The sequence below is a fragment of the Papaver somniferum genome, unplaced genomic scaffold (assembly GCF_003573695.1).
Source record: "Papaver somniferum cultivar HN1 unplaced genomic scaffold, ASM357369v1 unplaced-scaffold_135, whole genome shotgun sequence".
Taxonomy (NCBI): Eukaryota; Viridiplantae; Streptophyta; class Magnoliopsida; order Ranunculales; family Papaveraceae; genus Papaver; species Papaver somniferum.
The window spans coordinates 5,483,332-5,497,170 of record NW_020622713.1 but is presented as its reverse complement, the minus strand read 5'-3'; the positions used below and the strand labels follow the sequence as shown (position 1 = coordinate 5,497,170).

General features: G+C 35.8%; 1 protein-coding gene across 1 annotated transcript; it reads right to left on the bottom strand.

Annotated features, from left to right (window-relative positions):
- Nucleotides 1–1,254: 1,254 nt before the first annotated feature.
- Nucleotides 1,255–3,894, bottom strand: LOC113333906. The gene is made up of 4 exons (XM_026580274.1): nt 3,641–3,894; nt 1,927–2,014; nt 1,777–1,839; nt 1,255–1,639 (listed from the first exon to the last, which is right to left on the bottom strand). Exons 1-4 carry the CDS (start codon nt 3,841–3,843, stop codon nt 1,493–1,495), a joined length of 501 nt encoding a protein of 166 aa, XP_026436059.1. The 5' UTR covers nt 3,844–3,894; the 3' UTR covers nt 1,255–1,492.
- Nucleotides 3,895–13,839: the final 9,945 nt, after the last annotated feature.

Sequence of the window (13,839 nt, the reverse complement as noted above, 5' to 3'; positions counted from 1 at the left end):
CTGAGAAATTATAGGGGTATTGCTTTTGTGGTGCCCACTCTCATGAGTAGAGTGGGCGCCTGGGCGGTTTTTAGATCGAGGAAAAGATGGTCTGTTTAGAGCATCCATAGTGGGAGAGTATAATCAAATTTATGGGATGAGATCCTAACACAGTGGGACGGAGTAAAGATCAAATTTGGATCAAAGATCAAATTCCAGACCAAATATGGTCGCGACCAAATCCCAAATTCTAATATAGTCGGGCGTAAATTTAAAGTACGCTTGATGCTGGGCGTAAATTTAAAGTACGCTTGTTAACGGGCGGAGATTTAAATTACGCCCGATGAAATTTTAATTAAATAAAAAAAAAAGGAATGAGGCGAACTTTTAAAGTCCGCCTGTTAAAATTTGCAAAGAATGGGGCGGACTTTTAAAGTCCGCCCGATGGAAATTTAATGAGGCGGACTTTTAAAGTCCGCCTGTTAAAATTTACAAAGGATGGGGCGGACTTTTAAAGTCCGCCTGATGGAATTTACCGTTGCGTCACACCACGGACTAAACCCAAATTTTGGTCTTTTTTTTGATCTTTGATCTTTGGTTTTGATCGCACCACTGCAGTTGCTCTTAGAATTTTCGCCTCAAATTCCCACTTGAAACATGAAAGTCAAGATAGAGACTTTACTCTAGAGAAGTGCACCACCACCCTCTCAGTTCAAATTAGAGCTATGCAACACGAGGGAGGCAATCTTCCTTCGTTCCATCTTATCAACTTGATTATTATCTTGGCAAAAACAATGTTAGGACTTTTACGTAGAAGAATCACAAAATTATACGAACTGGTTGCCGGGAGGAATCAGCGATTTTTAATTTGAGAGGGTTTTTGAAGAAGATTAGCTTAGTGCTCTCCTTCGAAGAGGAACTTGGAGAATCCCAAACAAGTGGAAACTTGCATAAACAGAAACAACAATGTGACAGAGAGAGGGTCAACTGTCAAGACTGAGGAGGACTAGGTGTGACAAACTACTCTATATGTACCTACTAGTTTTAATTCTCCTTTGTATCATTGAGGAAAAGAGTTTCATAGCTGCTGCTGCTCCTGCTATTATATAATGCACTGGACTGGAGTTCCACTTTCCAAGTTTTGTTCCTTCAGCTAAGAAGCAGGGACATACATGACACAGATGTAAAGACTCTAAACACTCTAATGCAGCAAAATACTAAAGCAGAGTGACTGGAGAAAAAGAATACATGATAGAGAGACAGTTCTAGCTAGAAGTTGTGTCTGAAATTTCTACTAGTAGTATATTATGTATTGTTTTGTATGAAACCCAAAGTTGTGTTATGTTTTAATAACAGAATGCTATAGGCACCTTTCTAGTTCCTCGATCAGATAACGAAGGAAAATTTACAAAATTACAGTCAGATACCAGGAATTTAGAGACCAGGCGGCCATATAACATCATATGTAACAGCAGTTGATGTGAGTATACGTATAGTCTAAGGTGAGAGGGGTCTATAGCTGGTCTACAGAAGTGTCTGTACGCATAGCATACTCATTAACGATCCCACCAGCAAATCCAACTTCATCTCCAAGGTGCATCACATAATCCAAACGCCTTCCCTCGTTGTCCACTATGGAGCGCATTGCATCACTCATTTCCTGCAGCAAAACAAAAAGGAAAACTAAAAGAGTAAACTAACAATATATACTGATTCTGCACCTCATAGTTACCAATATAAACAAGTCACCTGGACAGAAAATATTAATGAAAATCCTATGATTCATAAGAAGTTTACCTTGTGATTTCGAAAAGTATGACCCTGATACTCACGAACCTGGAAAACATGTCCTCTTGTTCGCTATACAAAAAAAAGAAAAAATTGAACAAGGGAAAATAATTAAAAGCTGAAAAATTGATTCAGAAAAAAGGAGATGTGGGGACATACCTTAACGGGCATTGTCACCACAATCATGTTCGGGCACTCACTTTCCAAATATGCTCTCACAAATCTTGCAAACTTTCGTAAACCTTGTCTGCAAACATTATAAGCAAGAAATGGCGTTCCGAAATCAGCACAGTCCCGCAGGTTCTCAGTATTCATCTACCTACTAATTACCCACCACAACCAACAACAACAACAATAAGGCCGCCACCACTACCCAACACCAGCAACAACCAATACAAAGGAAGCAAGGAAACAGCAAGTTGTACATTAAGAACAAGCAACATCTAAGGAAGCAGTACACTTAGCACCAACAACAGAAACATAACTAAGCACGAATACCAAAACACAAAGAAAACAAGCTATGGGAAACACATATCACCAGAAATTGCTAAACCAAAAGCACATTTTGATTCTTGGAACCCAAATCAATCACCAGCAACAAACACACACTGCAAATCACCACCAATATACCACAAGTGGTGTGGCCACCACCAACATTAACACCATATTCAACTACATTTGCCGAAACTATATCCTAACCTAAAGGAAAGAACTTCCACTACTACATAACTTGTCACAATTTTTTTAAATCCTCAAACATGGAGTGAGAGCATGTATGTTATATCTCACTTCAGAATCCTTATTTTACAGCTTAGAAGAAAATACTGGAGTCATTTGTTGAAGTGGGGGAAAACAGAAATAAAACACAAAGACCAGTAACAGGGACACCATTTCAGTAAAGATTATATCGACAACTGGTTGAAATGCCGTATAACTGGTAGAAGCACTATAGCTGTGATACAAGATGAACGGCTAACACCACCACCAACACAAACACTAATGAAAAATCAAAAATACTGCAGCAGAAATATTTGCGCAAGTATCAACAAAGACCCACTTATCCTGCCGGCACTTATTAGTGCAGTCTTCTAAGTCTAAGCAACCTGCGCTGCTGCCCACACTAACTGTGATTGCACTAAGTCACTCCGAAGGCATTTCACTATCAGAAGCATACAATGATGGAAACTAAAGTCACATGTCCTAATATATCATCTTAATCCTGCGGCACAAAGTAAAAAGCAACAACACAACAATAACCTTAAGAGAACAATATTTACTGGTACAAATTTTGAGCACCAAGCCATCAACACAAAGGAATCCATGTCATATTTCAAAAAAACATGAAAATTATGAAAAATAAATGACTAACACCACCAAATCCGTACCACCAAGTCCTACATGAGCACCGCCAACCACACCACCACCACCACCACCACAGCCATCTAAAACATCTCCACCACCACACCAGTGCTGCTTCTACAGTTTTTTCTTTTTTTGAAGGCTTGCTGCTTCTACAGCAGTAATAACAAAAATCTCTCTTAAACTTCTCCATCACCACTTCATAAGCCTAATTTGATTCTCAATTGACCTAATCCGATCCTTTAACCGACTCAATTTCACTAATTAGAAATCCAGTTCTCTCTCAAACTCCACCACCAACACAAACCAAAAATTAGGTCGCAAAATCAAGTTCTTAACATCAAAGATTTCCTAAAACAGGACAACACTTGATTCGAATCTTGATCAACTTAAATCAATCAAACCGATTATTGATTAACACGAAAAAGATGAAAACAAACAAATCGGACTAAATTTTGACAAATATAAAAGATTAGATTAAAAGAGAAATCAGATCTAGGATTAATAAACTTACATATGTTCATTGTATACAATCCTTCCTCGGTGATCTTTGAATCTTGATTCGACTCGATCACGCCAGGCTCTCTGCTTTTCCCTAACCTCATAAGCATCGTCTCTTGCTTGAGCTGCCGAAGCATTTCGAGACCTTGAAAACACTCCCGTAACCCAGTTATCCCTCCTTTGTTGTGTTATCTGAAATGGTGTTCGTTGAGCCATGAGAGACAGACAAGAGAGAGAGAGAGGAACGAACAAGAGAAGATTTCTTCGGGGAACAATGGCGGGTTATGTGTTCCTTTTAAAACTCCTTTTTATAGGACAACAAATCTAAGTGGCAGCCCCAAACTGGCTGCCCTTATCACATCCACCTTTTTTTAATAAGAAATGAATTGATTCATCAAGTGATGAAAATAACATGCTAATATCTTCGGGGAGGGATGAAATTGCTTTAGCTCTCTACAATTGGTAATGACTGTGTTTCAGCTATAAAGAATTTTTTTCTCCAAGTCTAAAATGCCTAAGAGCAAATGCAGTGGTGCGAGTAAAACCAAAGATCAAAGATGGAAAAAAAGACCAAATTTTGAGTTTAATGTGGTGTGTGATCCTACGGTGGAAAAACTAAATTTGGTCAGACGGACATTATACCAACGCCTGGTGTGGGGCGTAGAATATACCAACGCCTGGTGTGGGGCGGGGAGTATACGTTCGCCCGGTGTAGAAAATAAAAATTAAAAAAAAAAAGAAAAAAAGTGGGGCGGAGGTATTATGCCCGCCCCATGCATTTGAAGTTTGTAAAGAGTGGGGCGGAGGTATTAAGCCCGCCCCACACAAAAGAAAAAAAAAAGACGGGTGTGCATTATACGTTCGCTTGGTATGGGGCGTGGACTATACGTCCGCCTGGGGTGGGACGTGGACTATACGTCCGCCTGGTTATAGGGCGTGGACTATATAAACGCCCGACTATATTTGGATTTGGTCTTGGTCGCCGACCAAATTTGGTCAGGATTTTAATCTTTGATCAAAATTTGATCGATGGTGCGTCCCACTGCGCCTATCCACTGGACACTATATTTGGGTTTAGTCGTCCATTGTGGACGCTCTAAAGAGATAAGTAGTACCTTTGTTGCCCTTGCTACTAAATGTGAAAACCCCTCTAAAATGAGGGATTTTAGACCCATTGCTTTTCATAATATCATTTATAAATGCATTCCTAAGGTTATCTCTTGGAATGAAGAAGGTTCCGTAATGTTTGATCAGTGTTAACCAATCTGCATTTATAAACTTCTTTTTCCTCTCTCTCTCCCAGAAAACCCTTTGCTCTCTGAACTTTTATAAACCCTAACAACCAGAGGCTTTCCCTGCTCAGATTAGCTCCACTAGAGCAGATCTGAGTAGGGGAAGCTCAATCCACCCTAAATATTCCTTTAATCTTTTGTATTTTGTTTTTTTCCTGCCTTTATTTTTTCAGTTTCTAGGTTTGGTTCTGATAGATTTTAGATTAAAATACATCTGTTTCTAGGTTTAGGTTCCTTTCCTCGTTTTCTTCTTCTGATTTATTCAAGTTCTTTTGCCCTTGTTTTGAATTCAGGAAGAGATACAAGAAATTTTATCTTTTTTTTATTTGTTTTGGGTTTTTGTGGTTTAGATTTTTTTGTTTCTTCTTCTTCATTCAATTGAAGACCCGTTGAAGGGATGATAATGTTTCTTTATTGTGTAAAATCAAATCCAGCAACAACAGCAAGAGCATCATCAGATCTAACCAAGGAAACTAAGACAGGAACAACAGTAACTAGACCAAGATCATTAACAAGTTCGTCAATCACCTAAACTGCTACCAATACTCCAAAGCCGATTCAGTTCGATTCACACCATTGAAGACCTATTCAAAAGACCCATGTTACTTTGATTCTTGTTACTTTAATTTCTGTAAATACTGGTATTTTAAAAACCTTAGTTCATGGTACTTGAATGTACATGTTCTTGAAAACATCTGGTTGGACCTGATCCAGTCACTGCTTAGTTCAGTGGTTCATATTGATTTTGTTCCAAAATCAATTGTGCATGTTGATGTTACTTGGCTCCCTGGGAACTATGAAATGATACTAATGTTTGTAAGGATTGAAACGTTCAAGAACTGGTGGAGATAAAATAGAGTTGATGAATGTAATATGATCTTAAAAATCGCTGTAAGGTTTCCGATTTCCAAAATCGGCGTTTGCAATATATCTGAGGTTCGCCTCTTTTCCGAAAAAAAAAACAAACAAACCAATCTGCACTGAATGTCTCTGATAGAGCTATACAGGATAATATTTTGGTAGCTCATAAGGTCGTTAGGGACTATCACATGGTTAATGATTTTCCTAGATGTTCCCTCAAGAGTTTGACTCAAAATAACTTATGACAGTGTGAGTTGGAAAATAGGTATGGATACTATGAAGAAAATGGGGTTCGCTTAATAATTTTTGAAACAAATTTTGTGTACATGTATGCTGCAAGATATTATATTCTTTATCAACCGATTCTCATATAATTTATTTGGGGATAATAGAGGTTCGCAGAGTGTCCCTTATCCCATATATTTTTTTAATTGTCGTGCAAATATTTGACAATATTCTTATGCAAAATGTGGGGAAGGCCTCTTATGGATTTCATCCTAGATGTTCTCTGACAAAATCACTCATTTATGCTTTGTTGATGATGTTCTTGTGTTTTTCAAAGGAACTGTTGCCGCTACTTTTGTGCTCAAGACTAGTCTGGATAATTTTAGCAATTGTTCTAACTTGGAGGTTAATAAGCAAAAGACTGCTCTCTTCGCTTCTGTTCTGTCTGATATTACTGCTTGTCTTAATTGTGTGTCTCTAACTCTCTTCTCGTTAGATATATTGGAATGCCTCTCATTTCTACTAGATTGTCTTACGCATGTTGTATACATCTTATCTTTAGAGTGATAGCTAAAGTTAAGTCTTGGAAGGATAAATATCTTGCTTTTTCTTGGAGAGTTAGGCTTATAAAGGAGGTGTCAATCGGTACGATGCAGTTTTTGATTTCTTGTTTTATTCTACCAAAAATGGCTATTAGTGAATTGAAATGTTTCTTCAACATATTTCGTTGGTCTAGTTATGATCTTCGTAAGAAACATAATCTCATCAATTAGAGTTTTCTTGAACTTGAAGTTGGGGGTACGGGTAATAAAGATTTAAGTATAGCATTGATGCTAATATGAGACAATAAAGGAGTCAATACCTGACATAAATTATAACACCCCAAGTTTCAGATCGCGGTCAAACCTGTATGAAGATCTGAACTCGAAGTGTTACGGATCGGAAAGAGACAAAAACCTAAAATATTAATTTTTATATCTTATTTCACCTAGAACAACAATGAACAAAAAATAGAGAGGAGATAGAGCAGAGGAGATTAACTGTTATTTTATATTTTTGGGAGTTCATAAGCATGATAGCCTGGAATTGGCAGGGCATAAGGCAACTAGATACTAGAAACAGTCTTTCAGATATTCTAAATAAAAGAAAATCCGGATATCCTTTTCCTATCAGAAACTAAACAACAGAATAACGAAATTCATAAAATTCTAAGACATGTAAAAGTCTTTAACTACCATATAGTACCACCGAGAGGAATTGCTGGTGGTTTATGTTTGATATGGAAAAGCAATGTAAACATTTGCATCATCGATGATGCTCATAACCACATTAATGCTACTGTTAGAAATCACCTAAATGATAGTAGTTGGGTTCTAACCTGCTTTTATGGTAGCCCATATAGACGTCTGAAACGAAGTTCTTGGAATATCATAAAAGACTGGCAGAAACAATGGATAAACCATGGATAATCATAGGAGACTTAAATGTGGTTTTACATGAAGAAGAAAAGAAAAGTATTTTTCCTTTCGAAAAGAATGAGGCTAAAACTTTTAATTCCCTGATAAACAAATGTAACTTAATGGATTTGGGATTCTCAGGATATACCTACACATGGAACAACCATAGAGATGATAACCATAACATTAAACAAAGATTAGATCGGGCGATAGTTAACACTAAATGGAACAAGAAATTCCCTAATTCAAGTATAAAGCACTTGGGGTCTTCTGGCATCTGGCCATGTCCCAATAAAACTAAATACTTATAACCATTGGAATGGTGGTGCTATCCCTTTTAAAAATTTTGGGGATTGGATGAAACATGAAAAATGTAAACCTTTAATACAAAAATTATGGCAAAATAATGGGAAAGGGTCACCAGCTCACAAGGTAAAAAAAAAAATAAATAAAAATAAAAGCTCACAAGGTAAATAGAAAACTTGGTACTGTCAAACATACTTTGAGGTTATGGAACAAAAAAAGCGACCTCAAAAAGCTTTGGAAACATTCAGAGTAACATAGACAACATAAAAAATGAAATGAAAAGAAAAAAATGAGCTGACAAACTATATGAACAAAGCCTCTGACCTTGGAAATCTTAGAAAAAAACTTGTTAGATGGTATGCCTTTAAAGAAAAATTTTGGAAAGATAAGAGTAAAGATCAAAATATTGTCTTAGGAGACAAAAACACGAGGTATTTTCATAGCAAAGCAACACAAAAATTCAGGAGCAATAGGATAGAAATTCTAAGGAATGAACAGAACGAATGGTTAGAGAATCGTAAAGAACTAACGGAATGCATATAACAAAACACTTCCATAATATTGCAACCGCATTTAATCCTACGATAAACAAAAACATGACGGACCTTAGCAACAAAATTATTTTATGCATGTCTATTGCAAGATATAATATTCTATTAATGGATCTTCATATAATTTATTTGGGGATAATAAAGGTTCGCAAGGTGTCCCTTTTTCATATATGTTCGTTGAGCCATGAGAGACAGTCAAGAGAGAGGTTAGCAGGGTGTCCCATTATCCCATATATGTTCTTGAATGTTCCTCTTATGGATTTCATCCTATATGGTCCCTGACAAAACTCACTCATTTATGCTTTGTTAATGATGTTCTTGTGTTTTTCAAAGGAACTAATGTCGCTGCTTTTGTGCTCAAGACTAGTCTGGATAATTTTAGCAAATGTTCTAGCTTGGAGGTTAATAAGCAAAAGACTGCTATATATGCTTCTATTATTGATCATTTTGTTCTGTTTGATATCACTGCTCGTCTTCATTGTGAGTCTCTAACTCTTTTCCCGTTAGATATACTGGAATGCCTCTCCTTTCTACTAGATTGTCTTACACATGTTGTATACTTGTTATCTGAGTGAGAGCTAGAGTTAAGTCTTGGAAGGCTAAATATCTTGTTTTTGCTTGGAGAGTTAGACTTATAAGGAGGTCTTAATTGGTACAGTGCAATTTTTGATTTCTTGTTTTGTTCTACCAAAAAGGGATATTAGTGAATTGAAATGTATCTTCAACAGATTTCTTGGTCTGGTTCAGATCTTCGTAAGAAACATAATCTCATGAATTGGAGTGTTTTTTGTCTTGCATTTAAAGTAGAGGGTTTGGGTAATGAAGATTTAAGTATAAAATTGGATTTAATACCTGACAGAAATGATAACACTTCGAGTTCCGGATCGTGGTCAAACTCGTATGAATATCTGAACTCAGAGTGTTACGGGTCGGAAAGAGACTAAACCCTAAGATTTTAATTTTTGTATTTTATTTCACCTATCACAATTTAATTTTTATATACATGAATTAAGATAAAAAATTATAAATTCACAAGTATAATGTTAACAAATTAATATTTAGATAGAAATTACACTCAAAATAATATTTGATAAATCCAACCTTGTTTGTTGGATAAGACTTGATTGACACTTTGGTATCATCCGAGTTATTCTCATAACAATTAGGTTCACGGATTTCTATCTGTTTGATCTACTAATTGCATTGGAAAGAGACAAAAGCTCATTAATATATCCCGATTGAGACTCAGTAACTTGGTGCTCTCAGAATTATATTAGAGTTTAGTCCATACAGATTGTCGAACGAATTAGTTGGGTGTGGTTGTTATACCCCCGGTTTTTCAAAAGTAGAATCCAGATTTTTGGAGGCTGACCATCTGCCTCGTAATCTCTCAAACATTGATAGGATGTCTAACAAGTTTTTTGCCTATCCTAGATCGTCTTTTGTGAATAAAAAGCAGTCATCTGCGAAGAAAATATGAGAAATTTTCCGGGAATTTTAATTTTATTTAAGGCCCGAAATTTTCTTTTCAAAAATTGCATTTTCTGGAAGTCTAGAAAGAATCTCCATGCAAATTAAGAACAAGTATATAGTGAAAGCGGGTCATCCTGTCTTAGGCCTCTAGATGTAGAAAATTTCAGACATGGAGAACCATTTATAAGGATAGAAAAAGAAGTGGTCGATATGCATTGCATTACGAGCTTTACCCATGAATAACTGAAACCTAACATTGATAGAGCCGATTTGATGAAATCTCACTCCATTATGTCAAAGGCTTTTGAGAGATCTAATTTTAAAGAAAAGTTTCCTTTTCTGGCTTTTGATTTTTTTCATAGAATGAATAAGCTCATGAGGAATGATAATGTTATCCGTGATTTGTCTCCCCGGAAGAAAAAGAAGATTGATCGGGGGATATTATCTTGTTTAGGATTGGCTTCAGTCGGTTTAATAGAATCTTGGATATGATCTTGTAGATTATATTACTTAAGCTGATGGGTCTAAAATCTTCTAAGGTTTGTGGAGTGGCTATTTTAGGAATCAGAGTTATGAAGGAATAGTTTAATTCCATATTTAGGATTCCCGTTTTGCATAAATCTTGAACTGCATGAATTATATCTGGGCCTATTACATCCCAGTTAGCTTTAAAGAAGCACGAATGAAAACCATCAGGTCCTGGCGCTCCCCATTGGTTCATATTGGAAATTGTGTTCTAAATTTCTTCATTTGAAGGAATAACAGTTAAGGAGGAATTTTTATCCTTGGAGATGCAAGGTTCAATAAAGCTTGATAAATCTTCCAAAAATTTGTTGTTCTGCGAGGTGACTGTCTGAGTAAAATGATTTACGATAAGGGTATTGATTTGATATCTGTTTGAAATCCAAAAACCTGATGGTTCTCGAAGAGATTTTATAGCATTGATTCTTTTCCTATTGGTATATGAAGCGTGGAAATACTCCGTGGTTTGGTCATATTCCTTAAAAAAATTATCTCTTGAAATTTGATGATAATAATAATTATTGATTTTGTACCATTTTTCTAATTCAGTTTGGCGATTTCTGATTTTATCTAAGTTTTCAGAGAAATTTCCAGATCTATGGAGGCTTTCAATGCATTATTGAGGGATTTTTTTATTTTTATAGATGTTTCCAAACACATCTTAATTCCATTGAGATAAATCTGAGGATAATAGTTGAAGCTTCGAATAGATGTCCCTATCATGGGTAATATTGGATTGAAAATTCCAAGAGTTGGCAACCATCGAGGATAAGGTAGGATGTGACAACCAAGATCTAATGCATCTAAATGGCTTTTGGAGTTTTTGTTTTTCCGGATTTGAATCAAGAAGGAGTAGAGTATGATCAGAATCAACTCTAGGAAGGTGATTTACCTTTGTGTCGGGAAAATTCTGAATCCATTGAAATGAAGTTAAAGCTCTGTATATTCTTTCACATATATTGATACCTCCTTCTCTATTATTAGACCATGTGAATGACGCTCCTTCATATCCCGCATCTTAAAGACCCAAAGATTCTATTACCCGAAGTATGAAAGATTTACTGCTTGAGCTACCTTTGTTTCCACCTTGTTTTTCATCTAGGTATAGAATAGGATTTAAGTCACCTATTAAGAGCCAAGGTTTATTAACCTGCTGAGCAATGTTAGCAATATATGACCATTCTTTAAATTTGGTTTCTGGACCAACTGCACCATAAACACAAATGATTAACACCTCTATTACTTCAATTTTTGCTTCAAATGACACGCATTGAGGTTTGATGATATTAGGTGCAACTCTATATTATTATGTCACACAATCGCCAACCCTTTGCAATTCCCATAGAAAGAACAATAAACCAATCAGAAAAGTGGGATTTTTTAAGGAAGAGTTCCGTTCGACACAACGGAGCTTTTGTCTCGGCGAGAAAAACTATGTATGGCTTGTAATAATAATTGTTGAAGTGGTCCTGAGTAATTAGAGGTCCAATACCTTGGACATTCCAAGAGAGAAGTTTCATATGCAATGACACTTGAACAAAGATTTAAATCCATTAAATCTACTAGGAAAAAGAAAGGAAATGAGTAAAGATAAGTTAAAATGCGGTTGATAATGGTAAATAAAATTGGTAGTAGATGAGCAGACAAAAGAGTTTCTTTGAATAAGTTACAGACTAATTAAACAAGGAAAGAAGCTTCACAGAAAGAATTACACAGTAAGGTTGGGCACATGTAGTCGAAGCACAGACAAGCCCAAAATAAAGATACACACAGATTCAGATAGATGGAATATGGATCTTTGGCTAGAAGAAAACACAGATATAAATGCTAGATGATTAGAAATATCCAAAGGGAAGGATTAACAAAATGATAACACACCAATCCAGACAAAACAAAAGAAGTGCTAGTGGCTGGGAATATCCCCTAACCGAACTCTACTCTGCAGACACATATATTGAGTTCCGTTTATTCGGGAAATTTTTTCATAACCGACCTTCACTTTGGAACTTTTATGTTGAGTTCGGTTTAGACAAAAATTTATGTTGGAAACCGAATATTACTCTATATAGGCTAGAATAAAAGTTCGGCAACCTGTCTCGGAACCCGATAGCCAAACAAAGCAAAAACTTATTATAGCAAATTTCGGCTACCCGAGTTTTCTAAAACATTATCCGAACTGCATTTCCAGATAAGTTCGGCTACATGTTCTTCAAATATCGTGGCCGAACTTGTTTGACCTAACCGAAATCTACTTAAGAAAATTTCCTTTTTAGGAAAGTTTTGGCCAATTCAAACAACATTAATGAATACTCTAGTAGATGAAAGTTCTGATTCGGAGGAGCTATCATCACTCGAGTCACTCAATTCATATTCACCCATCTTAAAAAAATGTCTTTTTTCCTTCTTCTACTTCTTAAAAAAAACCAATTTATTAATTTAAGCTCACTTATCACTACACTAACTAATCACTATAAAAGCTTAATTAGGAAGGATAATTTTGATATTAACATGAATATTTGGATAAGGGATAGTTTATTTACTTCAAAATATTTACCCAAAATAAAATCATGGTCCCAAAAATAAAAGACCCAAAAGATCGTTCTTTATCTTACACTGATAGGCCCAATATTATCTTACAGTGATAGGCCCAATATAAATGCCATAGGCCCTAAATTAGCTATGTACATCTTAACTTGAGGGCCGACTTTAGGGAGAGATCAACCCCGCTCTGTATAACAATCTTCATCTTCCTTCTTTGTATGAACTATAATATTGGGCATACCAAAATCTTCCAAGGCATACCGAATGAAGATAAAAAAGGTTGTGAAATAGCAAAATCAGATAACCCCTTGACCCAAAAAAATTTTAATGGCAAATCTGCTCTTTACGTATTAGTGTTAATAATCTTGATTAGTGATTAAATATTTTGTTTAGTGATTATTAAAATAATTTTCAGAATTATAAGAGTTGTTTAGATGAAAAATTTGATGAAAAAAAATCAAAATTTTGGTTTGGTTGAGAAGGAGAGAAAGAGAAGGAGAAAGTGAGAAAATTCTAATTCTTGATTCAATGAAGGATGAGGAGGGTCATATATCATCTAAAAAACCTAGGAAAATACACATCAACTACACCAATGATTCCCAAATGGATGATTTCTTAGATTATGAGAATGATTTTACACCCACTCAAACTCAAGCTCAAACTCAAACACAAACTCAAGATGATGATTTTTATGAGCCAAATCCTGATGATGAAGACATTGATGAGGAACCCAATGCTTCTAATACAAATGTACACTTATATCCTATACTTAATCTCACTTCTATAGCTCTCAATTATCAAAAGTTAGGTTTTTTGAATCATGGTTCGGCGAAACAGGTTGAGGTTCGGCTCACATCTATGAGCCGAATCTACCAATTGATGAACGGTTCGGCTTACTGAATCTGTTTACTGCATGCGCCGAACCTATAATTTCCAATTCCAACCCATTTGCTAGACACTAATTCGGCTTATATGAAAGTTTCA

Bases quoted from the DNA above. Each gene is read 5' to 3' on its own strand.
- LOC113333906 (XM_026580274.1), bottom strand. From the start codon at position 3,843: ATGGCTCAACGAACACCATTTCAGATAACACAACAAAGGAGGGATAAC. The intron at 2,015-3,640 runs GTAAGTTTATTA...TAATGTTTGCAG, and splicing joins ATTGTATACAATGAACATAT to ACAAGGTTTACGAAAGTTTG. The intron at 1,640-1,776 runs GTAAACTTCTTA...GTTTTGCTGCAG, and splicing joins ATACTTTTCGAAATCACAAG to GAAATGAGTGATGCAATGCG.